The 26577-nt window shown below is 44.3% G+C and overlaps 5 protein-coding genes across 10 annotated transcripts; 3 read left to right on the top strand and 2 right to left on the bottom strand.

Moving 5' to 3' along the window:
• Window positions 1-40: 40 nt before the first annotated feature.
• On the bottom strand, window positions 41-2852 carry LOC128303200 (protein wntless). The gene is made up of 5 exons (XM_053040069.1): window positions 2666-2852; window positions 1319-2193; window positions 1071-1238; window positions 609-993; window positions 41-534 (listed from the first exon to the last, which is right to left on the bottom strand). The coding sequence occupies exons 1-5, from the start codon at window positions 2769-2771 to the stop codon at window positions 428-430; spliced, it is 1641 nt and encodes a 546-aa protein (XP_052896029.1). The 5' UTR covers window positions 2772-2852; the 3' UTR covers window positions 41-427.
• A 2498-nt stretch (window positions 2853-5350) lies between these two features.
• LOC128300601 (ubiA prenyltransferase domain-containing protein 1 homolog) lies at window positions 5351-9996 on the top strand. Its single transcript, XM_053036727.1, has 3 exons — window positions 5351-6097; window positions 6156-6430; window positions 6499-9996. The coding sequence occupies exons 1-3, from the start codon at window positions 6016-6018 to the stop codon at window positions 7129-7131; spliced, it is 990 nt and encodes a 329-aa protein (XP_052892687.1). The 5' UTR covers window positions 5351-6015; the 3' UTR covers window positions 7132-9996.
• Window positions 9997-10157: 161 nt separating this feature from the next.
• Window positions 10158-19511, top strand: LOC128303541 (MKRN2 opposite strand protein). The gene is made up of 5 exons (XM_053040525.1): window positions 10158-10257; window positions 18448-18586; window positions 18643-18720; window positions 18786-19103; window positions 19170-19511. Exons 2-5 carry the CDS (start codon window positions 18459-18461, stop codon window positions 19279-19281), a joined length of 636 nt encoding a protein of 211 aa, XP_052896485.1. The 5' UTR covers window positions 10158-10257; window positions 18448-18458; the 3' UTR covers window positions 19282-19511.
• LOC128300398 (protein eyes shut) lies at window positions 10404-17278 on the bottom strand. The gene is made up of 7 exons (XM_053036436.1): window positions 17067-17278; window positions 16143-16291; window positions 14143-16066; window positions 13564-13863; window positions 12965-13494; window positions 10821-12893; window positions 10404-10751 (listed from the first exon to the last, which is right to left on the bottom strand). Exons 1-7 carry the CDS (start codon window positions 17276-17278, stop codon window positions 10597-10599), a joined length of 5343 nt encoding a protein of 1780 aa, XP_052892396.1. The 3' UTR covers window positions 10404-10596.
• A 549-nt stretch (window positions 19512-20060) lies between the features above and the next one.
• On the top strand, window positions 20061-26565 carry LOC128306014 (ras-related protein Rab-5B). Of its 6 annotated transcripts, none has more exons than XM_053043683.1 (6): window positions 20061-20156; window positions 24090-24553; window positions 24643-24763; window positions 24875-25043; window positions 25982-26101; window positions 26210-26565. In XM_053043683.1, the coding sequence occupies exons 2-5, from the start codon at window positions 24300-24302 to the stop codon at window positions 26086-26088; spliced, it is 651 nt and encodes a 216-aa protein (XP_052899643.1). In that variant the 5' UTR covers window positions 20061-20156; window positions 24090-24299; the 3' UTR covers window positions 26089-26101; window positions 26210-26565. The 6 variants fall into 6 exon arrangements, with proteins under 6 accessions (XP_052899643.1, XP_052899642.1, XP_052899644.1 ...); XM_053043682.1 differs by having other exon boundaries at window positions 20080-20156; window positions 24087-24553; XM_053043684.1 differs by lacking the exon at window positions 20061-20156 and adding an exon at window positions 20399-20485 and having other exon boundaries at window positions 24087-24553.
• The last annotated feature ends 12 nt before the right edge of the window (window positions 26566-26577 follow it).

The raw sequence follows: 26577 nt of genomic DNA, 5'->3' as shown, positions 1-26577 counted from the left end.
GCACAAGGTTGATGCCCGAACTTACACAAAAAATGTCCACATTTTATTCGCTATCAGGGAAGATCAAGACGTTAAATATGAAGAAAAGATGTAAAACGCACTATAATCTAGCAAAATGTCGCAGGAAAAGCGCCTGATGTTGCTTTACCTTACCCTATTATACAGCGCACATTCTGATACTGTTTGATGCTACTAATACTGTTGACGTTTTGAGACGAACACCTACTACAGAGATATATGTTACTGTGTGTTGCCATGGAGCGTTTAGAATGATTGTGTAAAACCGCGTAAAAATACTCGTAAATGCAAGCCCCCTCCTTCTTGTGCTCGGGGGGTTGGATGGGACTTCTTATCTAGCGGAGCAGCAGCTACAAACAGTCTTCAGCACACGTGGCTTAGTAGGCTGTGCATATTCTCGTTGGAGTGCTTAGTCCTGTGCTGCCTTTCGAGCAAATTGCGTGAGAGACGAAATTTCGCTTGGATTCGAATCAGATGGCAGATTGCTGAATTCTATCTCTTCGCTCATAATATTTTCTGGAAGAAAAACAATACAACCAACATTGAAGGACACGAGGTATGAAACATTATGTAATTCCAGGATCACTTACCCGTAGTTTCGTTGGTGGGCCATTTTTTATGGCTGGGAGCGTACAGTACAATCAGTGCGAAGATGTAAATGTTCCACATGCCATACACGCCGGTAAAGAAAGCGGAGGTGAACTCCAGATCGATGTTTTCGTCCCATTTCCAGCGTCCTTCGGAAACCTGCCCAATTATGAAACCGATCACGGTCATAGCAGCGCAAAGAAGAGTTGCCAGCATCAGGAACTGGAAGCGATAGATGATGCCTTCGTAGTGTAGACGCCGAGCAGATGACATTGACGGGAGCGATGTGCGCTTGATGTTGATGTTGCAAAACACCTTCCAAATCATGTAGCACAGAAAGCAAAAATATAATCCCGCTGAGATGCCTGCTAGGATGATAAATCCAAGCTGGAATGGGAAAAAAAACAATCCCGTGTAAATATTAGTATCGCAGCAAAAGAGAGCAAAAAGTAACACAAGCTTACAGCAACGTTTGCACCAATTTTAGACACCCAGATCGAGTAGAATGGATTTCGAAGTTGGACGCCTCGTTCGCACATATCGAACAAAAATAGGGACACACATCCAACAGCTACCGCGCTCAGATGCTTCCAGTACGTCTTGAGACCTGATTTTTCGCCCGTCTCTTGAATCTGTGAAGGAACAAGCGGTGACCATGTTAACCGTGATAACCAAAAGGGTTTGCATACCTTCACAAGAATAATTCACTTACCAGCATGTGTTCGCCAGCGAAAATAAGCCAGAAGGATAGTAGCGTAGCATAAAACACTCCCTGGCGTATGTCGCTTAGAAGCAGCATAAATGGCATGTCGAAGAAAAGCGTAAAATATTCGAACGGCATGTTTAAGAATGTAAGCGCACATCCCAGCGCCAGCAACATCTCTTCCAGCAGGGCCGGTTTGCGGTGCAGCAGATGGACACGCTGCCAGAACCAGGCCATGATGAGGACAATAAAAGGTAGAAACACCGTCTTAAGCGATACCCAAACCTTCGTGAAGCCACCGTTTTGGTAGATTACGGATAGGTGCAAATCTTTGATGTGTCCTATGTCCAGGTTCATGCGTCGTTCACTATCCACCGGCAAACGTACGTTTAGCAGGTAAAAATCGTGATGCAGCGAACCAAGCTCAAACAGTGGAATTGTGTTGCAATTGTACAGATAGTCATCGGTGACGTTATTTGCCGTACAATCAAGATCTCGCTCCTCCAGCGACGAGGCCAGATACTTCCAGTCCTGATCAGCATCACCCTTGTTCCGGTACGCCAGCCGTGCATCGATCGTAATCTTCGTGTGCGGTTTGTGCAGCACATTAGCATCGTACGCAATGTCCGTTTGCAGCACACCGATCAAATTCTGCTGCCAGCGAGAATAGTCCAGCTGGCGGCCTTCCCGGGGCAACGGCATTTGGAAGACGAACACTATCTGATTGGCCATCTTCATGTCATCATTTTCGATGTCGAAATGGTCCAGGCTTTGGCAGCGGTCTTCACCCCGCGAGTACAACCACACCGTGGTATCGTTGTGCGATCCGGGAATATCTTTACATATCGTGGCCAGAATCGTCTGCACACTTGCCGGTACCGGCGCTGTGAATAAGGGTAAATGGAGAAAAATACGGTCATAAAAAACACACACCCACACATAAATGAGGCAGACATAGAAGAGAGGGTAGTTGTTATAACGCATGCAATCACGCACATGCTGGCGCATCGTTCCAAACGCAGACGCGGTTTTCAGAAGGATGGTTAAATAAACAAAGAAAATCTAGAACGCTCCTGGTGCGCTTCATTTAGCCAGATGCTGGAGCACAAAGAAAAGACATCATGGAATCAATTTATCTGACCCAATGCGTATTTACAAACGCATTCAGTTTCCGATTGAAGTATGTTTGCGGTACTGTGTACTATACGGAAATTATATCTGCTTTTGTTTTTGACTGAAATTCTCGCCCTTATTCTGACCCTTTTCATCGACCGCAAGAGCTTAGACCAACACTTGTATATATGTGGGAGGGATGAGTCTTCCAGACGACGCCACCGCGTTGCCTTAATTACTCACCGATGAGACCACCCAACAGGAAACAGAGGAATTGCAGGAACAGAAGCGTTGCCACCAAAATGCTCAACTTTTTGCCGCTAAGATTTTCCAATATTGTGCCCGACATCTTGGCACTGACTGGTATGTCGCGCTGCTAAAGAACCACAGCACGAGTTCAGGTCGCTGCGTTTACAGAAACACGGAGAAAAATGCGTTCAGGTACTACCGCCGGCAGAAGCACGAAGCGCACTGAAGCGGTGTATGCACCGGCTTAGGCAGTGCTCTCGCAATGTCATAAACGCCAAACACGAACGGTGTATGTAGGGTTCTGCTAACCATTTATGCTGCTGTATGAGAATGTCAACGGAGGATTTTTTGGCAAAGCAAGATTCAGGTAAAGGCAAAGGAATTACATATAATTGTTGGAATTTCAATGGTTTTTTTAAAAAAGCAGAGTCAGGTTTGTGAAGAAAAGAATTCAATCCATATATGTAAACAGGAATAGGAAAGTTAGGACAAGAACGATTTTTGATCAAAGCAACTATATAGCAAAAGGAGAGACGGAAAAATCAGTTGGTATCTAATGCTTGCGAGGAACGTATTTATAATAGATTGGCGGCAAGAGATTAGTGCAATTAAAACACATAAAGAAATCAACGGAAGGAGTTTGGATTTTTTGATACACAGAAGAGAACACAATGTAGGGTATTTCACGCCAACATTTGGTGCCGTGACCAGGATCCAGTACTACCAGAAGGCGTTGGATGAGAACAAAAACGAATATCAAACGCATCAAAAACGAATATCAAAACAGAGATCGAATAGGTAAAAGCTAGCAGTTCATATAGCATCAGAAGAGCAAGTATTGAGATGTGTCGTGTGCGATGGAAATCATCAGATTACCAAATGTGATCAGTTTGTGAAGCTTCCGGTGAATGAAAGATTTAGTTTGATCAGAGCAAAGAGGCTTTGCGCCAATTGCTTGCGAGCAGGTCATTTTAAAGGTCAATGTGTTTCGAAAATGCGTTTTGTAACGCAAGACAGAATTCATTGTTGCATTCCTGGGTACCCAAACGGTCGACATCATCTTCAGAAGAACATGCGGTGGTTAGAACAGCAGATTCTTTAAATACCAGCATAACTACTAAACTCACGGAAAGTACGTTGCTAACTGCAGTACCTAATATTCCAATAGTGGGAAGACTTTCTACAGTCATAGTGACTTGGACTTGGAGATTTCAAATTAACTAGAGCTATCCTTGACAGTGGGTCTCAGCTGAACAACATATCCGAAAAGTCCTGCCGTGAATTGAGATTGCATTTACGGCCTAGTAATGTGAAGCTGATAGGAATTGGAAAATGTGAAGTCAAGAGCAACATGGCAGTAGCGGCAGAATTACATTCTCGAACACTAATTATACCAGGATGATGGAATTTGTCGTCATGGATGGCATCACCAGCGCAGTGCTTCCAATAGTACGGACTCATTTGGCGTATCTACCGAATGGTTCCGCTTTGGCAGATGCTGGTTTGGAACACTGGACATGTGGAAGTGGACATGTTGCTGGGTGCGAAACTTTTTTATGAATTCCTACAGGTGACGGAAAGTAGTGCCATATCGAAGACAGTCAAAGACAAACATGGCAATACTTTGTTTGTTAATACTGTTTTTGGCTGGATCGCAACTGGTCTGAGACAACCTAGAGAAGCATCAGCGTTTTGTTCCTAGGTAAGTTTGGAAGATCAGATTGAACGATTTTTGAAATTCGAAGAAGTTCTAATCGATACGACCTTGACGCAAGAAGAGAAAGATTGTGAAGAACTTTCCCAGCAAAATCATTCTAGCGATGACGGAAAAATCAGTTGGTATCTACTGCTGTAGAGGAACGCATTTGTAAAAGATTTTCAGCAAGAGATTAATGCAATTTAAACACAAAAAGAAATCATCGGAAGGAGTTTAGATTTTTTAATACACAAAAAAGAACACAACGTAGGGTATTTCACGCCAACAATATCAATATAACATAATGATCACATGATTCGCACTCAACGGGCAGGCTGTTGGTTCAATACAAATGTTATTCGTTCATAGAAATGTTTGAACAATCAATGTTCAAAATCAAATTTTATTAAAGTGCTGCAGACCTGAACCATTCAGCAAGCACCTGAGGAAATGCTTGTACACCTCTGCCTGGTGCAACGACAAGCGTTACCCTGCGTTACTGTTCCACACGCCAAATTTGAAGAGGTACCAACGCACAACGGGACGTCTCCTATTGTTTGAACAGTTTAAATATATATATATTTTTCCAATTTGCATTATTTTCAGTACCGGACGGAGCCAAACTAATCTGGAGGAGCTTACAGTAATAATACAGGATAATAACTTTAAAGGCTGATTAGCGGGCGTAAATACAACTTTCAAATTTTTAATCCACTTTCCGCCAAAACTTCGTTGAATGGAGTTTGTTATTTGAACGCAAACTCTCGTGACAAAATCTGTGATTGGGGATTGCGCATGTAAATTAAAAAGAATCTTTAAACGTTATCGTCCTTGTATTTCAATTACAAATTATCAAAACGATTCAATGTTTTCAATTAAATAAAAATGCTGCGTCTTCTGGATGGCCAGACCGCCGACCCTCGTTGCGTAAAGTGGATGACGTGACAAGAGGAAGAAGTGACAGGTTTTTGGCCAGCAGAAGCAACTTTTTTGAGCAAATAGTTCCAAAAAATCTATAATCTAAACCTGGCCGGGGTGCGGTAATTTCAAAGTAATCTCGCAAAACGGAACACAGCTGGCACGGTCGATCCATTTTAAAGCGTCCGCTCCCAACTACCCATCTTGCCAGATAGTGCCCCTTTGTACCAAAGTCCTGTGTGAAACTTCTGCATCGCTAAAACGGTACACTGCGATTAAACACGCACTCGCATATAGAAACACTGATTGTTTAGTATAAATCGTCCAATCGACTGCGCACACAAAAGGTGTGAGGGAAGTGGAAAAGAAAGCTTAACAGTGCCAAGTATTTACAATATGCAAACATCTTGCACACGGCCGCGATTCCAGTGAACGACACGCGACGTGGATCGCCGAAAATCTGGATGGGTAAACGGCACTAAGTGCTGACGCGAAGCACCACCGTTCTGGTGTAGCATGACGATGTGCAGATGCACGTCTTCGTAACAGCAGCCGCAGCAGTAGAGAAAAAGTACGTTAAGTCACGCTTTTTGCCGGTTATAATTAGACTGTACGGAAAACGTGAACTGTGAAACACCGATCGGGAAGGAGGCAACGCAAGAACTGCTATTTCGAGTGGCGCGGGAACCGAAATTAATAATCAACCGTAGGATAAACAAAGCGATACGCGATGGCAGCGAAACTTGACGACCTCTTCGATTTTGAACCAGACGTCGCTGGCAATACACGGGGCGATAGACCACACATCAAAGGTATGTACTGTTGCCATCTATTGTTTGGAGGATTAAAGAACCTTTTCCTTTTTTGCAGCATCGTTAATGAAAGTTAAAACGTACCTATCGGCACTACGACCATGGTCCTTATCGGCCAGTTTGATGCCAACACTACTCGGCACAACACTCGCGTTACGTGTGCGGGGATATGAGTCCTTCAACGTGTGGACGTTCTTTTGTACCGCGCTAACGGTCATGACTGTGCACTGTGCCGGAAATCTAGTCAATACGTATTATGACTACGTAAAGGGTATCGACGATCGCAAGGCAGACGATCGAACGTTGGTCGATCATATTCTCAGTAAGGATGAGGTAATTATCAAGAGCTGCGTGCTGATTAAATTGCTCCGGCTAAAAAATGCGCTCTATTTACTCGGTAGGTTGTTACCTTAGGCGTGCTGCTATATTTAGCCGGCTGTTTAGGATTTGGATTCCTTGTGTATCTATCACCAGCCAAGCTGGAACATCTTGCTCTGGTGTACTTTGGTGGGCTATCGTCCAGCTTCCTGTACACCGGTGGCATCGGCCTGAAGTACATTGGGCTCGGTGATGTGCTAATCTTGGTCATCTTTGGTCCCATCTCCGTGCTGTTTTCATACATGGCACAAACTGGGTACATCGAATGGGCTACCATTTTCTACGCCATTCCGCTCGCACTCAACACGGAAGCGATTCTGCACAGCAACAACACGCGGGACGCAGAGTCGGACAAGCGGGTCGGCATTGTGACGTTGGCCATACTAATCGGCAGAACGTGTTCGTACGTACTGTACGTTGTGCTGCTCTTCACACCGTACGTGATCTTCGTGGTGCTCGGTATGAAATACTCCGTACTGTTTCTGTTGCCAATGGTTACGTTCAAGCAGGCGTTCGCACTCGAGAGACAGTTTCGCAACGAGAGTACCGTGCAGAAGGTACCGCGTCAAACGGCCAAGCTGAACCTGTTCTTCGGTATTTTGTACGTTGTGGCCTGTTTCGGTGCATCCCAGCTACCGCTGATAACGCAAAAGTGAACCAAAACGCCGAATGCGTCCAAGTGCATTACACATATACCGTTTGCGCGATGTGTGCCCATTGATTAACTGTTGGTAGAACATTTTCTGGATAACGTGCTGTTATAATGGCGCACCACCACCTCAACGCTGAAGCGGCTCTACCTTAGTTGTTCTATTTATTCGTTATAATATCGAAACCATGCTGCCACACACACTGTTCGGTAGATTTGTTAAACCAGTTTGTGTTTACTTAACTGAATACACACGGGTATGTGTGTAAGATCTGTTGTGTGTTCACGGTTCTCTGCCGTAGTCCTGCATCAAAGTGCACACGTTCGGATTGCAGTTTGAATAGTTTCGTAAAGTTTAAATGTATTATTTAAAGTTGTTGCTGAACGAAGAAATGTCGGAATCCCATCCTTTCGAAGGCTTATTAAACCCTTCCAACGCTGTGTGATGCTGAACGTGTTAATGAATGAGCTCGTTATTGATAATCACTGTGTTTGTATGTGCGCGGTGTGTAATATGCAGAGGTTCTGACGGCAGTTTCAAGTTGAAAACCAATGCTTCACATCTGTAAATCAGTTAGATTAAAATTTAGCCTCATTTCAGAGGAGGAACTACGAATTAACATTGGTTTCGCAACCGTAAAACCATTCTTCAAAATCGGCAAACACATTTTCATCCAGTTCAATAGTTTATCTACTTCTCCGTGTATGAAAATTCGATTGTTCGTTTACTTTACAAAGGTTTGATTATGATTTATAGATATATTGAAACATTGGTTTACAATTTTAAACTGGCTCAAGAATCCTTTTTATGGATGGTTACTATTTTAGTATACTTTGACTTTGCTCCACCTGGTGGAAAATACTCCATTTTCTCTTATTCCATCAACGCTTCAGATTGGTAGGAATTTGGTCAAATTTTAGTAAGATTATGAGTAAAAATATAATAGTTGCTTTTCCTACATTTTCCTTTCCATGACCCTGCGGCGAAACATAATAACATATCAATCAAAAAACATAAAATAAATGGATGGCACCGGAACGACCGGAACCGAAGCGTCAGTCCACGCAACGAAAAACTAATTAGCTGGCAAACAACAACAAGGACAGCACTAAAACTATCTGAAAAATGTTTTCCGTTTTCTTGTAGAATAATAAAACCACAGAACCATTATCGAGTGGTGGTGGTATCGTCACGATTCGGTGCGATACGTACAAAAAAGGAACATGCTCGAAAGCTTGCGAAAAGACCAAAGTTACGGCAATTTTACGAAACCAATCAAGAGTCATCGCAAGGATTGAGCGTTGTGCGTAAAACAAAATGTAATTATTATTCCGTGTAAGTAGTAAAGGGTATTTTTTCCTCCCCTGTCAGCTTCTATTCAGTGCTGTAATGAACCGTGGCTAGATACGATAGATTATCCAGTGGGATAAAATTGAGCGCTTCACTGAGACGCTATTTTCGGAAACGACTCATACTTCTCTTTTTGTTCAAAACCACAACCGTAAGTGAGAGACAATAATTAGCTCATTAGGATTAGCGTATGTTGGATTCAACATCGATTATAAAAATATGGTAGGAAGGTGAGGTGTCTTCGGTGCTGATTCAAAGTAAAGAAGAACTAAAAGAATATTGTTGCGTCTGGGAGCGCAAGCGATAGATGCGTACTAACCTCAGCTTTTTTATAGCTTTCAGTCAACTCATGCACCATGAAAGAAGCGAACAGATGATAATTATGCTCGTTAGTGTACGCATTAGTTGTAGGCATGTTAGGCTTAGCCTACGGACGATATACACTCGGCGTGGAATGGAACATTGATCGATAAACCCCCGTGAAGGTGATTGTAGGCATTAATGTGTTGTCCGACAAACTCAGAAAATGAAAAAAGAACAATTCGTGCCTGTTTTGTGCAAGAAAAAGTGTGCGATTTATTACAACACAGCAAATAAGGTGTTGGGTCCTGCAGAGTATAGTAGTGCCATCGGGTGGGCAGTATGGCGGTGGCATTTGTTTACTCCCTTTTGAGAAATAGGAAGGACAAGGAAATGTAATGCAAGCCGAATGGATGAGCTTTGGTTCGTTTTGCCTGCGTTCGCACGTACCCGGGAGATCTGATATATTGGTTCTGCATGTCCATGCATTTTGGGACACATTAGGTAAAACAAGAGCGGGATAGGAGCAATCACAGAAGATAGGAATCGACTGTTGACTGTAGCCGATGGTACTCTGTTAGCTAGGCACATGTATTTGTATAAACAATAAGTTACATTTATAAGGAAATTGCGGCATTTTGCTTACAAGTTGATTGTTTCTTAATTCAAATCGCTAAAAGGGGTAGTCACAGCAGCAGTCGATGCAGTCATCCTCCTTCAAATGCTCGCGGTTTGTTGATTCAGCCTATAGTAAAGATATGTTTACCGTTTTTGCTAATATTGCGGATACAAAAAAGGAACTTACCCGAATATATCCGAATACAATACTTACGAATACACCTACTTTACGATCATGCTAGATCTGTTGTACAGTTGATTCGTATATAGTTCTCATATATGTTTACGCCAGGTGTAGCATATTCTCTAGTTCGGTAGTTCGGTAGGAAAGAATGAATGCGTTAACGCGAGAATTCGAGTGCGTCAACTCTCAGGCGTGAAGGGTCTTCCATGCATAGCATTGTTGCCTGTGCAATCGGGCAAACACACGTGGAAAGGGATTTGATTTAAAACGTGTCTGCATGTACACGCCGGCAGCGATATTCCGTGTTCTATGGCAACTATTTATTATTCGAAGGTCTCGGTTTTTGCTCACACGGTTAGGATTATTAATAATAAAGAAAACATGATGAAAGTTGCTAGTAAGAAATAAAAAATCATTAAACGCAGTAAACCGAACCATACTTATCCATTGTAACTGAAACATTTCTTCCCAATTATAGGTTGAGAAACACTGCGTCCCAAGCGAACAGGTGGATTTGAAGGGAACGGAACAGAACGTTTGTTTACATCGCGTGCCTTATTTTGACAGCTGTTTGTATTTGCGAATGTTTGGTTTGGCCGTGTTGCTCCATTCTTGTGCTGAAATACACATTTAAACCAGCTGTAAATTTAGAAGAAAGGACAACCAAAATCTGTGAAACAGTAAGCATCTTTGTCACTCGCTCTTTTTATTATTATTATTCTGTATAAGTTCATACGATATCTCAGTGTTTGAGAAACATTGTGTAGTGGGGTTTCTGCGGATGAGTTCTATGCCAATGCTAAATGGCTTCGTCGCATCGATCGGGGTTAGCCGGTTCGCGAGGAATAACTGAGATTCTGAGAGAGAAAGAAAACCTGTGTACGACATGTACATGTACAATGTGTGGCATTTTGGAACGATTCAAATATTCGATGAGGTAAAATTAGACTACGTTAAAAGTTATCTGATGATTGCTCACTTTAACTACACACACACGCGGTACATTGCAAATCGAACGTCTACACTGCACACTCATTGATGTTGGCTCCGTCGTAGTCCCCATAATCCAGCTCGTCCAGCTGGTTCCCTAGCAGAATGTGCTGGATGCATCCCTTGAAGGATGTGGCAAAGTTGCCTAGCGTGCGGTTGTAAACATTCTCATCGGGAAATCCACCTGCGGAAACAACGGAAACCAGAGATTGATTAACACCTCTACTTTTGTACATTTTAGATACGAACGAACCTAAATATGTTATTTCCTCGATCAAAACGGGCTTGTCGTATGCGTGCGTGTGCACAGTACGAATGTTTGGGGTGAGTCTACCAGCGAGCACTTCGTAACCATCTACAAACAGGTGTAGTTGATGGGATTTTGTTTCGAGCAACACATTATGCCAATCGCCATCAGCCACAAATGCTTTCCAGGGTCCACCGCTACCAGCGCCATTGGTGGGATCCTCCTTTAGCATATTACTAACCACGACCAAAAACCCATCACGAATCCCAATGCCAAAGTATCTTCCCACCTCGTCAGTAGTCCATGCAAGCATACCGTCCTCCAGTGTGGAGATGTTGAAGGAAATTTGTAACCCAAACGGCAATTTCCCTACCATACTTGTGCTATCATCATTACGTTTGTCCTTCATTTTAATCTTTTGCGATGGAATTAAAATGTAGCTCCGATCGTTAAATCCGAGCGAAGAATACTTTGTGGTAGCAATCTCACAATAATGACCCGTCCATCCAACTCCACAACTGCAGCGACCGTTTTTCAAGCATTGTCCATTATTACGGCACTGAACCACCTCGCAAGATTCTTGTACCTCACAATTAACGCCCTTCGAGTACTCGGGACACTTGCAGCGTGGTTGCGAGTGTTCATCCAACCAGCAAAGGCCACCATGCGCACAGATGTCTCCACCGCAAGGTGTACCGTCACAATCGTTGATGTTACGCGAGGCCACGATCGAGCTGTCGTTCAGTGTGATGCGCGTCCCGTTCAAATTAACGTGTCTGATACAGCCGCGGAAAGACACGGGGTAACCAGATATCGCATCGTACGGTAGTGTGGAAAGATCCGGCAATCCACCCAGGTATAGTTTCTTCGTAAGACTCACATACTCCTCACGCACAGAACCGATAATGGAGGTACTTTTTCCCTCAACCCACAGCGTTAAACGTTTGCCGTACTTAACGATGCGGATAAAATGCCACTCACCAGTGGCAAGCACATGGTTACTTCGGACAACTGCCGTCTGCGTACGGGCCGAAGATATTCGATACTCCACCACGCCGCCCTGCAAGCTTATGCTTATAAATCCTTGCTCCTGCGCATTGGAATCAAAAGTGCGGATGAACAAGATGAGACCTTTTTCGGACAGTGGGCGCACCTGCAGCTCTATGGTCAGTTGTCTTATCCTTAACTGTCGGTAGTTTTCCGATCGCGGTATCACCGAGTGGCCAGCATATTGCTCGGTATCGTTCGAATCTGGAAGTACCTTTAGCACATCGTTGATCTTGTCCAGCTCACGGATCGATTTCAGCAAAATCGAATGGTTGTGGGGGATAATGTGCGAGTGTTGAACAATCTTTTCATAGCGCACCTCATTCTCCCGGTAGGCAGCAATCCAGTCTCCGGCACCAATGCTGGGCCACCGTAAGGCAAGATACGATCGTCGACCAGAAAATGAAACGTCGCTGAGGTACTTCAGAGTAGACTCGCACCGCTTGCCCACTTTTCCGAAAGGACAATCACATTCGTACCCTGACACGAGCGGGAAACATGTGGCATCCAATGCGCACTTGCTGACGGTGTCATCACAGGGATTAACCTTCTGCGAGCACAGTATCCCGTTCCAATCCTCCTGGCAAATGCATGTGAAGGTGGATCCATGCTGCAGGCAGGCACCATTGTTCTGGCAAGCGTGCCGATGACACTCTTTCGTACCACACTGACCAACGCTCCTGCCCCGCATACCACCGATATGTTGGAGCGGTATATGCACCGGCCCAGCAACAAGCCTTATGTCGAACAGACATCCTTGAAACCCAGAGTGCAGTGGCAAATCGTGCGGTAGGCTGGAAAAGTTAGCACCCTCATGGCCACCGATGTAGAGCTGTGGAGATACGTTGAGCTTTCTGCTGCTTCCGGGCGAATTGCCGGAAATATTAACCTTGCCGTCGATCGACAACCAAGCGGTGCGTCCATTTCTACCCGCATGGATCGTGGTGGGACGGGACGATTGTACCTGTATCGGTTGCTGCGTGAATATTCTTCGTGGGCCACTACCCAAATTCCACGTTACGAGGATGAATCCTGGAAAAAAAGTTAAACAATTCATTACAAATCAGAATCAATAGACGTCCTGCCAACTTCAGCAAAAGTACCTTGTATGAAACTGACGGAAAAATGATCACTTAGATCGTGATGATCGTACGGTTGGCCGATGAAGGCAAGCAGCGAAATTTGTGCCGTTGTGGTCGGAATAATCTTAAAACTAAACTCAAACCGATCCTCCACCGGAAATGCGATTGGATATGCAACGTAGGAAGAGATGCCCTTGATGCTGCCGAAGAACGATGGCTGCAAGATGTCTAGATCGTGTTCACAATAATGACCATGCTTTCCGTACGGACATAGACAAAGGTAGCCACTTTCCGGGAACGTTACACAAGTGCCACCAAACCGGCATGGGTTATTATCACATATGGATCGTTCGCAAGTTTTGCCCATATAACCGAACGAGCACTTGCAACTCCACGCACCTACAGTGTCTGGTTGGGTGTTGATGCTGGGTGAGTAACGACCCGCTAAGCCGTAGCCTTCCGCCTCCACACATACTGCTCCATGCCGGCAGGGACTCGAAAGACACGCCAGTGAGGTACATTCGTAAATTTTGTACGCATCCTCAGCATTGCTGCAATTTAGATGATGTCGTTACTTCTCGCCGAAAGTGCTCTCTAGTTCAAGGGTTCTGTTCACTTACTCAAAGATGGCCACCGGAACACCATTGATTTCCAGATCATAAACACATCCGGTAAATCCGTGGTTTCGCGATATGTTATGACTCAAGGTGTACATCGTTTTGATGGGACGTCCACCCAAATGAAGCCAGCTCTGCTTGATTGAAGCTAATGCTGCTATTCCGTACGGTCCTTCCTGTACCTTTTGCTTCCTCGCGCTGAGCACATTGCCGAGCCAGGTCGGTTGTTCGCCACTCATTGCCAGCGTTTCGTTTACATGCAGTGACGCATTGCAGTGGCTATAGCGATCGTTGAAATTTAACCTGACAAGAAAAAAGTGCAAAAGTAGTGTTGTACTTAACGAATCTTTTGATAAGAGTCATTCCTATCTGATAATAATAAAATATCTAATGATAATAGTCTTTAATCTTTAGTAAGCAATCATTCAAATCAGGAGGCGACTCTCAAAACATTAATGAATCTTCAAAGATTCAAGAATCTTGGAGGATTCATGACTCTTTGGAACAGAAGTTCAGATACATTCATTCAGTTCATAGACCTACTCAGACCTCCACGAGCACAAAGCTCGCATAGACACTTACTGTACTTTGACGTTAAGTTCATATCCATTATTGACGGTGCCTTCGATTTCACTCAAAAGCATTGTTTGTAGTCCGCAGGAGAATTGAAACTGTAGCAAACCCTTATGCAGGAACAGAGCCACATAGTGATTCCCATCGTCACCTTCGGCCGTGGCCAGTAAAATCAATCCCTCGCGCGATGTTAGCTTTGCCTTGAAGCGTACCGCCATAGAGGCTAACTGTTTGAGCGTATCCAAGGATTGGCTGGCAGGATCGATCGTATTGTTCCGTCGGTAAATGATGTGACGCAGGAAGGACTCCTTCGAAAAGGCGGCATTCTGTATGCTGACCGGCACGTTACAGAATGGTCCTGCGTAACGAAAATCGCAATGGCATCGAATGCCGTTCGGTGTCATGGCACAAGTTCCACCGTTTGCACATACAGTATCGTCACACTCTTGAAACACCTCCGGTGATCGTGTTGTACCCGTTGGTGCAATGGAAGCTGTAGAGGTGGTGAATAGTGACTCCCGGGTAGTTTCGTCAGCAATAGATGCTGTTGTGAACGGCAGTGTGTCTGTAACTTGATCTTCACCCTGAAACGGTGGAGTTGATCTATTGGTTGGCGATTCCGTAAAGAATGAACTCAACTCAGGAGTGAGTGTGGACACTCGAGGAAGATCCAAGGTTGTGAGTAACGTATCCATTGGTGTTGTTGCGAATTCAGACGATGTAGAGCCGGACAATGTTGAGCCATAATCAACGCTGGGATATTTAGATGATGGCTTAAAAGTTGTGTAATCCGCACTGGAAACGTCCTGAGTATTATCTTGTGGGAACCCGGATATTGAAGAAGGTTTTTCCTCCGCTCCGGATACTGTTGTTGCCTTTTCAGCAATCGTAATAGTTGGAGTAGATACTTTATCTTTCGAGATGTCTGTCTCTCCAGTTTCTATTTCTTGATCTGGTGATACAGTTCCTCGCGACACTTCGTTACTGGCAGTGCCACTTTCACCCAGAGAAGTTGTAGTGTACGGTTCACTTCCTGTGGGAGCTGAATGGCTGGGAGATACTTGTACCGGGGTGCCGGTGTATGTCACTTCCATAGAGGGATCCGTATATTCACCCACAGTTGAAGGCGTAGCTGAATGCGTAAACAGCGGATAAGTTGTAGAGCTTTCTAACGAAGTGTCAGTACCCTTCCAAATTCCCTCTGTCGAAAATGGAAATGATTCCATGGTAGACGTGAAGAACGAACTGTCCGTTATTTCTCCTGAGGTGCTGGAAATTGGTGCCGTATAGTTACAGTCCATTTCCGTCTGACCGTCCACATCCAGTATAAGACACTCGCAGTTTTCGCCGGTAAAATTAGGCGCACATGTACAAAAATATTCATCCACTCCATCGACACATGTCGCACCATTCACACATCGCGGTTCCGGTCCCAGCTGGCATTCGTCGTACTGCAACTCACACCGTTCGCCATGAAAGTCGGGCACACAGTAGCACGTAGGCGAATCTTCCTCCATCAGGCACAGGGCTTGATTGGCGCAGGGTGAGCTAGCACAGACCATTATCTCCTCTTCGCAGTTTGTACCGCCGAAACCCATCGGACACGCACAAATGTACGAAGCGAACTTATCGATACAAATTGCCCCATTCTGACAGGGGGATGATGCACATTCGTTGATCTCGGCATCGCACAAACGTCCCTCGTAGCCTTCCGTGCAGCGGCAGGTAAATTCTAGCCCAGGTCCCTCAATGCAAGCTGCACCATTGTGACACCGATCACCGGTATCACAGACAGCGATGTCCAACTCGCAAAACTCCCCTTCATAACCGAGCGCACAGGTACAGTAGAACGCATTATCCTTGTCGTGGCATTGGCCACCATTCTGGCATGGGTTCGATTGGCATTCGTTGAAATTCTCTTCACAGTTTAATCCTGTCGGGGTGAAAAGACATCGAAAGACAGTAGCGTTTGGGGTCGGAATTTTATCTTCACAGTACACCATCCGTACCTAGGAATCCTTCGGGACAGGTGCAGTTGTACGAGGCGACTCCATCAATACAGATACCTCCGTTAAGACACGGATTAGACCAACATTCATCCCAGTTCGTCTGACAAAGGACACCGGTGTATCCGTCGATGCAATAGCAAGAGTATGTGCTGGAGAAGAGAAAAGGAATAAAGGCAATGAATGGCTTTTACTGGAATGCTACGGTAAAGATAATTCCACGCTCCACCAACATTCAGGCTGTTCAGATACGAAGGTAAACATATCTCCAGGTTACGCGACAAATTTGTCTGCCCACCCCCCCACATTAAGGTGGATAAACAAACAAACGTAAAACGCGAACGCCTAGTTTCTATTTCTCCTATTCCCCCCAAAAACGGGGGAACTATTAATAAAATCTTGCGCATAGTTCACTCCGACTCCGGTGGTTGGTGGATAGTTCTGTAATACGGATGTAATACGGTAGGCCCATGCCTTTGCGGTTAGCCAACACGAGTTGGCAGGTGGCATGGCGTTAAGATGTAAATTATACCATTAACGTTTTGGGGAACTATCAATATCGATTATACAGCCAGACTTCCAGCCAGCTTTACAACGAAAGCCCAAACTCGAATGCGTGTGAGTGACGCATGATGGAGTGGATATCAGGTGAATTACTTCGAACCTACTTCACTGTCTAGTGCAAGTGTCCGGTTTACTAACCGTGGCAAGTGTTACATGCACACGGGAGTTTCCAGTCGGTACCTTACCATCGTTAATCGATCCTCTGTTGATCGATTTTTAATGAACGGAAGGAGTGGAACAACAAATTGGAACCAATATCCGCTGCTTTTGAACTTTGACTCCAATACGATGAGCGTTGTGGTTATTAAATGTAGCAGGTTGTGCAGGGGAGCCACGCTGTGAGCAGTGGTTTGGGATGATTACCTATTTAGATCATCGATACACACTCCATAAACACATGGATTGCTCAGACAGGCAAAGCCTGCTTCGGTCAGGTGCACCAGCGAGCAGGAAATTAGGCACAGCGCTAGCGCGGACCACCACCAACAGCACTGTGTCCTTTCGGTAGATTGGTTAGTTTGATTTATCATCCTATTTGCACCATTGAACAGGCTTCTGCTCTTGTTTGCTTCCATTTGAAACTTTTATTTTGTTTACTGAAGCTGTAGATATATAGCACACTCAATAATTCGTCAGAACTCCTCAGGAACTGTATCTTTCCTTAGCACACTTTGACGGAGCACGGATCACTTGGATGCACTATTTCTCTGAGGACATGCTAACATCCCCAAGTGCAACTATGTATGACGGGAACACCATTCACCGAAGAACGAAGAACTAAAAGTTGTTCCACATTCGTGGTACCACGTTCTAGCACGACCCACCAAATACTATTTACGGTCCATAAACAGAGCAAAGGTGTTCGTTGGTTTGGTGTCGTTGCTTCCGAACCCTGCTTCTAGCCGCTGGTCTATACGTGCAAGAAGGGATATGGTTGGAAGGGAGTACTATTTCATACGATTTTTCGTTGCGTCCAACACACACACTCACACACATCCACACCAAGTTAAAGCATGTCCGGGGCGGTGTGACTAACGCTGTATCCTGGGACCAAAACACATACCACACGTAACTATCCGAGTCCGGTTGTCAAGGGTTACCAAAATAACAACCAATTTCAGCTGATCCAGTAGGAGCTGCTATTTAGATCTCTCCGGAGGGGGTGGCGAAAGTTCTCCAGTACGTTGTACAGGTAGACTTGGAACACTACAATGATGTAGAGCACATGGTTTGCTACGATTGCCCGGAAGAATTGGAGTATGGTGTGCGCTTTATTATGTTGAAGCATGCAATTATATCCTTGTTGCATGGTGACCGCATATTGCCGGTATGCAATACAGGTGCGAGGATGAGCAAGGATCGTGTTTTAGTCGTCCGCTATTTGGCGCGTAGCACCTGCCACAGAACGGAAAAAAGTTCTGGCAGGAAAACAATTTGCAAACTATTGGAAGTTGGAAAGTTTTAGGTGAGGTAAAATAATTTCCCCAATCCTGGTTCGGGAGATGCCGGTGTTGTATGGAATGTAAACGCATGAAATATCAACATGCCATTACATTTGTTCGGTATAAATTAATCAGTTCTTTCTTCTTTTTCTCTATCGGCCCAAAACTCCACAAGTGAGGTGTGGAGGTATAGGTCCGTTAGAGATTTTGGACCGGTCCTTTGGTGTGAAGACCGGCCCGTCTTACTCAGCACCAGCGGTACGTAATGTGGAATTAAAATATGTTGTATTTTCTATTTTCAGATTTTAGAAAGATGCACTACAGCCAAGATTTGATGTGCGTGCGCCACTGCAATCAAACGATTTTCTCATACGATATGTTGATCCATTGCCCATTGTGTAGCAAATCTTTGGGTGAAAACCTTGATAGTGTACCGATCACGTAAGTAATCGTAGTTTTTAAACGTAGTTTGAATATAATGATTTATCTTCGTGTAGGTTACCTTGTCCATTCGTCAGAGCATGCCAACATCCATGTTCCATTGTTCTGAGGCCTTCCGTTGGAGACTTCCTAAGGTAAGTTATGAGACTTCAATTAAATAAGGCGAATAATAAATAGAGTTACCCTTGTTTTCGTGTAGCTCCTTTCAGAATCAAAACAATCTACATATTGGATTAACATCCTCCGACGGAACCATCGTAGAGTTCGACGCAAATGGTTTAACGAAAGTTCCACCCAAGATTGATAACCCCTCAGAGGATTGGGACCAATGCCTTGTAATTGCTCGCGTACCTGAATCATGGTATGATCGTTGGGATGAGGTTTTGGACGAGGTTTCATGCGATCCTTCATGGAGCAAAGAAATGTACAAGGAGAACACACATAACTGCTACGCTTTTGTATTAAGCTTCCTCGGTGCGCTGGAGTATGGCGAATTCTACAGCTTCTGCCATGACAAGTATATTAACGGACTCATTAGGTAATGTGTGATGGATCAATTTCAATAATTACCGTTTTGTTGTAGGTTGTCGTTCAGTAAGCAGATCATTACATCGAAGACTCAGAGTGCTGCTAAATACATCACCATACATCGTAAGCTTCAAACACGAAACTATTTCATCGAAGAACAAGGATGATTCCCGTGATTTCGGGTCTCGGGCTGTTTAATTTAATACATCGAAGACGATGGATCTAATCTCATCTGGATCGAAACCTCATCTTATGAGTGGACCTTTCGTTAGCTTGACCCAGTAGATCGTTAAGCAGGTGTGAAGATCGTGTGACTGGCCGTCTTACTGCAACTGACTGTGTTATTTCAGCATTTTATTACTTTAGAGTTTAACTAAAACAATTCTAGAACTGAAAATACTTCCTTTGTTACTATATTTTATTCCAATGAAATGAAACTGTCAATTCAAATTTTCCCAGCTTTAAAGTTGTTTATTTTGAATATGGATCTGCAAAAGAAAACCTCGTAAAATTAAAACTAATAAGAAATAGGTATTTACACCATATGCTGTAAGTTTATAGAAAATTTAGTACTTGTGTTTGTCAGCGTCCTTTTCCAGCGTTGTCCATAAAAATACGGCACACCCAGTGTGATTGGTCAAAATTACTCGAATGAAGGATCTTCGGGCACAGTTGCACACAGTGGGAATGCGTTTATTTCTTCTAATGCAGTGGGGCTAATTGTGATCAAATTGCCACATTTCACAGAGGCAAAACAGGGTATAACAAAGAAACACACTCTTTTCTATTAATTTTATCTTTTCTCATATTGTTTTCTATTAAAAAGCAGAAGAAAAGGTTAAAATCAAAATCAACCTTTATGTTCGCCCATTACACAGCTCGTGTAGTTGGTCCTTAATCGTTTCGAGCTGCTGCTCGAATGGCTCGGCATGGGTGTGTGAGTGCGTGAGAGAATTCAGTCGTCATAATTTTCTTCGCCAAGATCCAATTTTTTCCCTACCAATTTTTGCTACCAATTTACCATCGTGACGAAAAGCAGAAGGTGTGTGGTTAACTGATTTAAAGATTGTTGCATCTCACCAGCATCCGAATTGCACGGTCAAAGCAGGATTTATTGTGGGAATTGGGTACTGGAGGTGTAAATCTCATTTGGAATGTGTTTTGCATAGTGTCGTATAGTGGGGGTTTGTACGAGTTAAATGGATTGTTTGTCGTAGATAGTGTGCTTACGTGTCCGTGCGTCTTCTGAAAGTGTTACTCATCCGTTCGCCCTCATCGTGGAGAGATAATTGGCGTGTCGTCGCATCAGCTCAAGCCCCAATCTTTGTCGCTAAACCATTGGGCCCATTAGGACATGCAAAAAGGAACAGTGTGTGTATTGTGCGTAGATTCGCCATCCATCGTTGGCGTAAGCATCAAGTAACCACAGTGTTGCAAAACTTGAAGCTCTGATCGATGATCCTCTGGACCAAGCATCGTTGCGGGTGGATCTCAGTAGGGACGGGGATAAATTGCAATTGCTTTGGAGGCAGATGAACAAAGCAAAAACACCCAGTGTGTTCGCAAAGAAATATGGGTCCATCTTTGTAGCAGGGGTGCGGCAGTTTCTATCTCGAGGCTGGAATTGTAACACAAAAAATCCTGCTTTGGGATAAACAGTATCGAAAGAGATGGAGAGAGTGAGAGCGAAAAAGTGTTTGTGTGTGTGTGTGTGCGAGTGCGTGTGCGAGACGGAATGAGATCGCGTATTTGCATGCGGTATAAGAGCAGGAGAACAAAAGAGGACTATAACGGGGGTTTTCCTTGACAGAACGGAAACATCCAGGTTCCGCGTCATTGACACCCTGTAGACCTCTGCGCCCACCCGCACGGCAAAGGGGCCCGTTGTAGGGCATCGCAATTAGCCCTGGACAAAGAGTACACGAATGCACAGGTGATGAAGTGTGTGTGAGTGTGTCATAAACAGCAACAGACAAAAAAAGTCCACGGTCATGGTGACAAAAAATCAGGCAGTAATTGAGAGAATCAATGGCTGAGATTGCCAATGATGTGCAAGCGAGAAAGAGTGACGGAGCGATAAAGAGAGAGAGAGAGAGAGAGCGAGTGCGAGAGAAATAATAAGAGAGAGAGAGAGAGAGCCAGACCTGTCATCAGTGGTGCAGGTCCAAATGGCTGTTGGGAACAAGTGTATGTACTAATACTACGGTAACGCAATAGTAATCTCGATATCCCATGTACATCACCTATAGTAACGGGAGCCACAGCTTGCTTTTATTACGCTGCGATCGATACGGTAGTATTGCAAGAGCACACGCTCCGGGCTGAGCACAATCAGCCAGACTAAAGCTATGGCCGTACGAGCCTCTAGTCTCTGGTAGAACAAAACCGGAGAGAGACTGCACCGTTTAAAGATTAAAAGTGCATTCGGTAAGGAAGTGATCATCTGCTCTCACGGAAGCTTAAACGACAGCCAACAAGGCAAGGCGGGCGCGATAAAACTTTGATAAGAACATAGAAATAGATGAGCAACAAGGTTTGGTGCGAAGACACCGCTGCAACGCAATACGGAAACCAGTTTACGCGTGTATACGTGGTCAGCAGGAAAGCAGCGGCTGTGACTCGCTGGACATCCGCTTGTTTGGTGATCGCGTTTTCTATGCTATCAGCAGCATAGCGGTGTGTGTGTGTGCCATTAACACTGGATACATAAAGTTGCCTTGCGAATGAGAGAGACTGTGCCGCATTGTCGATGGAAGACCCAGACCAGGTTCTATTTAATTTGACAGAACGAGGGTTGCATGACAAAGCACACGAAAGGAGGGGGAAGGGGCCGAGGCACCGAAAAGAATGAAGGAGGAATCATGAATGGAATGCAAGACGTATGAACGGTGCTGTCGGCGGTTCTTTATTAAATTATCGATGGAAAAAGGTGGTCAGATTGTGTCTGAGAAAGGTCCAGAGCAATAAGGGTGACGCATGATGGTTGCAGCACAATCCACACACTACACCGTTCGTCGATGGCTGTTGTGATCGTGGTGTTTGTGGGCGTTTGAGGTTGGTGGGGACGCGTAGTACACAAATAGTGTTGAGGTGGTTGGTTGGTCGTTGGAGTTTCACCATCATTCCGTAGCCTTGAGGGTGTAGTACGTGACCTAGCAAGCTATCAGGCATATCTCACTGAGGTCAGCTGGTGGTAATAATTGGCGAAATGGTGAAATAATGTCCCATCATCAGTAGTTCATCCTTGTGTTGTAGATGCTACTTGGAGAACTTGGGAAGTGCTATCTACCCAACACATGCGGGCAATGCGTGGATGTTACGGATTCTGCATAGAAAGGCGATAATTGCTTGTGATACATGTTTGCAGTTTCCATCATGTGATGTTAAGATGACGCTTCACATTGCTTGCTGTGACAAGTAAAGTGCGTCGCGAATCGTCATCATCTAGTTGCCTGGACCAAATGGAAAGGGATCTCGTCACCTGGGAAATATGGTTGTTGTTGAGTCGAGTGCGTGATTTGCCGAGATGAGCAGAGCCTACTGTAACGCCCCTTTTCGTAATGTTTCCTTTGGTGTTGGTAGGGAATACACTCAGCTGTGTATGGGAAACTGCAAAACCCGCTGATGGTACATATTTCCAGTGTAAGTTGGAAAGTGTGCAAGTGCACGATAAGCGGAATGTGAGCTGTAGGATACTGGAATATCCCCGGGAATTGATTGATGCTGTGCACAGTGGGCGTATAATAGCTTGGGATTCTTTTTGCTTAATTTGTAGAGAACTGCACAGCGAAGCACTTTGGTGGAACTCGGCGTTTTCGCAATGACTGGAACCATTTTTTCTTTCATTGGTCGCATCCTGAGGTGTGGGTTGTAAGTGCAGTAAACGTAAATATTGACTGTAAACATTGAGCGTTGCGTAGTGTGTTGGTGACTGCGTGATGGTGATTGTATGTGTGTAACGCAGGGAACTCGTTCTTTGTTTCTGACGCATGCCACAGCACGACCTAAGTTGCAACGCGGTTTTGCATCGATGAAGAAATCCTTCGTCCGGTACAATAACATCCAACTAACGCGAAGGTCTCCACATTGATGGGGTACTACTTACATTAAAGCCAATCCTAGTGTGCTGTGAACCACGACGAGATTGGACGAGAGCAGTCCGAGTTATACAATTCGCGTTTTATCAGTGGCATTCTATATCAGTGTGTTAAAACCTCGACCAAGGGTCGTCCAAGTTGGCCGTGCTCGTGGTGGCGCCCTGAGCATGTTTTCGCGAATTTTTGGAGACTACTGTTCAGTTACATTATTCATGTACGCGGATAATTCAGCATAGGGTGTTGCACCGGCGGTAGTGTGGTGTTGTTGACGGTGGTTTCATTAGCACACAACGGGAGTGAAAAATTAAATTAGCAATCTGTTTCCTGCTGCAAACAGGGCAACTGCGAAAAGAACTGCGTGTACCTTCTTTTTCTCTGTACTCTCTCTCTCTCGCTCTTGTTTCCTCGTTCTGTCCGGTTTCTGTTCAGGCATTCGACTCACTATGACTCAACGTTGATTATAATTAAGTAAATTTAACAAAACAAAGCATGTTTCTAGTCCTTTTCGACCCATCGACTTTGTTCATCGACGTAAAAAGCGGAATCATAAACCAAATATTGTACACCGGCTTAGCTGATTGTATGACTCACACAATTTCGTGTGTTCCTACTGAGTCACACTGATATTGAAATTCACCCTACCCTGCTTGTATGGCTACAAAGTTTATGTGTGTATGTGAGAATGTGTATTTGTGGTGTGGTGATGCGTAAAATGCGCTATCCTATAATTTCGATGTACAATCAATGTTGCATGGGGGAAAAACTCATACCGAACTGCTATGTTAATTTGATCAAATCTGATCTAAGTAAACGCGAATGAAACTGTCCAAATGTGTACACGCTAAAATATTTTTCATCTTCTCTTCCCGTTTTAGTAGCCAGTACGTAGGATAAAGTTATCCTACCCACACGGAAACATACGATTCTAGGATTGTTGCCGCTTTATCCCAACGTTACAGTGTGTGAATTTCATCACAGTGGTACAGTGACTGCCTTCTGGGGAAGCTTGATCCTACTGAAGGTTTACATTGAAAGGATCTGGTAATATCGGTTAGCTTAGAGCCCTCTCTCGTCCGATTTCCAATCCGATGGCATCGAGTCCGCGAGCCGGTGGTGCGGCGCAGCGCCCAAACGGTGCCACACAGAACAAAATTTGTCAGTTTAAGCTCGTGCTGCTGGGTGAATCGGCGGTCGGCAAATCGTCGCTGGTGTTACGCTTCGTCAAGGGCCAATTCCACGAATATCAGGAAAGTACGATCGGTGCCGCTTTCCTCACACAAACACTCTGCATCGATGATACGACAGTGAAGTTCGAGATTTGGGACACTGCTGGACAGGAACGGTAGGAATGAAAAGGACGCTCAGAGATAAGCGAATGTTTCTTATTTGACTGATGTTTTTTTAAACTGTGTTTGGTGTAATCGTTTGCAGGTATCACAGTTTGGCGCCCATGTACTACCGAGGTGCACAGGCCGCGATCGTGGTGTACGATATTCAAAACAGTGATAGCTTTGCGAGGGCCAAAACGTGGGTCAAGGAGCTTCAAAGACAGGTAAGCGCCCCAGTGAGATAACCCCTGTTTGTTTGCGGTGCGTCTCTTCATGTCCCTCGTTGGAATCTTTGAATTCACACACGGCCTCTTTTCATCTGCTTCTCACCGCAGGCATCGCCAAACATTGTGATTGCATTAGCCGGTAACAAGGCCGATCTGGCTAACAGTCGTGTCGTAGACTACGAGGAAGCCAAGCAATACGCGGACGACAATGGGCTACTATTTATGGAAACATCCGCCAAGACGGCCGTCAATGTGAATGATATATTCCTTGCAATAGGTAAGCAAAAGTGGGTTACACTAATCCTGTGGGTTGGTTTTCTGTTGCCAGTTTTTTAGGATTTACGTTGTTGTGATAATGCTAAGCTGCTGACAATTGACACACCAAATGGAAGCACGCCAAAGCTTGTATGGAAGCATAGCAAAGCGCAATCCTCCAAAAGACAAATGGCCATAGTTACTGTTTCGTACATCTTGAGGTTTTGTGGACGATCGTAACGAAGTAACGCCCAGAAAGTCCAGAAAGATGGATTCTAGTGCTGCAATCATGATCATCATCATGATCACAATATTCTTAACATGCATAGTTATTTACGTCATAAGTGGACTCTAAAGATTCGTGTATATCTAAAGATTTTGATGGCTATTGATTCTCTTCGATTCATGTACGTCTAAAAATTGTAAAGATTCATGAATCTCTTAAGGTTTAATCTCAGTAGATTGACTAAAAATGTCGAAGGTTTTACGTTAAGTTTATTGAACTTAACACTATTCAAAACTCATTCAAAAAACTTAATTGAAGATATCGTAAACTCACACATTATCGATAGTAAGTTTTGGTGGGCGAGTAGTGTACATCAGAGTGAAGGGTTGTTATTGCTGCTGTTCCATCAGCACTTGTTGATGTTGGGTCGTGTGCAAGGAAGCGTAAAAATAGCGCTAAACTCTATTGCGTGCCGAAGGGTTGATCGATTGTTCTCGGTCTAGGTTATTACTAAGGTTTCGTTTAGTTTGTTTGCTTCCCACAATTGGCGTCATACAGTTTAATTCTGATTCTGCCCTGCTTCTTTGCCTATAAAGAATGATTGCCGTTTCGTTGGAACACTGAACCAAGAAATATCAACCGATAGGTTTGATTTAATCCTATTTGTGTAACAGGCTAGCAGTAGCTTCGGTGTGCGTCGGTTTGCTGTAGTTTTAATGTATTTTCCATTGCAGCTAAAAAGTTACCCAAGAACGAGGGTGCTGGACCGCAACAAAACATTAGACCAACGCAAAACGAAACCAACAGGCAGAACAGCGGCTGCTGTGCTGTGAGCAAGTGATGTTATTCAGCAGGTACGTGTCGTGTACTGGGTTTACGCAATAATCGTTCTCATGGATAACGATAAGTATGGATTAAGAATGACGTTGTGACTTTTGTCTCTCTTTATCTTCTTTTTTTAGCAAATGGACTGTTGAAGAATGCGTGTGAAAACTGCTGCATGAAAAATTGTATAATGGTAATTATCGTTATGTTGATGAAGCCGGCAGCGGTGAAGATAATGCCGGCGGCCGGTGGTATGATAAAGATGATGAGTAAATTGATAGGAAGTAAGACCGATTCCAAACTAGTTATGGCATACCAGAAAACAGTAAAGCATTATATTTAAAGGAAAAAAAAACAACACACAAACAGACACACGTACACAACACAACAAAATGTAGAAACAAAACGAAAAAAAAATCAAACAAAAAAAGAAGCCCAGAAAATCATCTGCAGAAACGAACAAAACTCACACAAGAATGCATTGTGGCTGAAATGATGGGGCAGG

The sequence above is a fragment of the Anopheles moucheti genome, chromosome 3, assembly GCF_943734755.1.
Source record: "Anopheles moucheti chromosome 3, idAnoMoucSN_F20_07, whole genome shotgun sequence".
NCBI lineage: Eukaryota > Metazoa > Arthropoda > Insecta > Diptera > Culicidae > Anopheles > Anopheles moucheti.
Note: the sequence above shows the minus strand (reverse complement) of the source record. Positions and strands in the feature narration are given on the sequence as shown.

What these genes read in the sequence shown, in the direction of transcription:
- LOC128303200 (XM_053040069.1), bottom strand. Translation starts at nt 2,771, where the DNA reads ATGTCGGGCACAATATTGGAAAATCTTAGCGGCAAAAAGTTGAGCATT. An exon ending in AAATTGGTGCAAACGTTGCT is followed by an intron (nt 994 to 1,070) that starts GTAAGCTTGTGT and finishes TTCCCATTCCAG; the next exon opens with CTTGGATTTATCATCCTAGC. An exon ending in GCCCACCAACGAAACTACGG is followed by an intron (nt 535 to 608) that starts GTAAGTGATCCT and finishes TTTTTCTTCCAG; the next exon opens with AAAATATTATGAGCGAAGAG.
- LOC128300601 (XM_053036727.1), top strand. Translation starts at nt 6,016, where the DNA reads ATGGCAGCGAAACTTGACGACCTCTTCGATTTTGAACCAGACGTCGCT. An exon ending in CGATAGACCACACATCAAAG is followed by an intron (nt 6,098 to 6,155) that starts GTATGTACTGTT and finishes CCTTTTTTGCAG; the next exon opens with CATCGTTAATGAAAGTTAAA. An exon ending in ATATTCTCAGTAAGGATGAG is followed by an intron (nt 6,431 to 6,498) that starts GTAATTATCAAG and finishes TTTACTCGGTAG; the next exon opens with GTTGTTACCTTAGGCGTGCT.
- LOC128300398 (XM_053036436.1), bottom strand. Translation starts at nt 17,278, where the DNA reads ATGGAAGCAAACAAGAGCAGAAGCCTGTTCAATGGTGCAAATAGGATG. An exon ending in CTGTCCCGAAGGATTCCTAG is followed by an intron (nt 16,067 to 16,142) that starts GTACGGATGGTG and finishes TCACCCCGACAG; the next exon opens with GATTAAACTGTGAAGAGAAT. An exon ending in CGAGGAAATAACATATTTAG is followed by an intron (nt 10,752 to 10,820) that starts GTTCGTTCGTAT and finishes TTGTTTCCGCAG; the next exon opens with GTGGATTTCCCGATGAGAAT.
- LOC128303541 (XM_053040525.1), top strand. Translation starts at nt 18,459, where the DNA reads ATGCACTACAGCCAAGATTTGATGTGCGTGCGCCACTGCAATCAAACG. An exon ending in TCCGTTGGAGACTTCCTAAG is followed by an intron (nt 18,721 to 18,785) that starts GTAAGTTATGAG and finishes GTTTTCGTGTAG; the next exon opens with CTCCTTTCAGAATCAAAACA. An exon ending in TACAGCTTCTGCCATGACAA is followed by an intron (nt 19,104 to 19,169) that starts GTATATTAACGG and finishes GTTTTGTTGTAG; the next exon opens with GTTGTCGTTCAGTAAGCAGA.
- LOC128306014 (XM_053043683.1), top strand. Translation starts at nt 24,300, where the DNA reads ATGGCATCGAGTCCGCGAGCCGGTGGTGCGGCGCAGCGCCCAAACGGT. An exon ending in TCAAGGAGCTTCAAAGACAG is followed by an intron (nt 24,764 to 24,874) that starts GTAAGCGCCCCA and finishes TTCTCACCGCAG; the next exon opens with GCATCGCCAAACATTGTGAT. An exon ending in TGATATATTCCTTGCAATAG is followed by an intron (nt 25,044 to 25,981) that starts GTAAGCAAAAGT and finishes TTTCCATTGCAG; the next exon opens with CTAAAAAGTTACCCAAGAAC.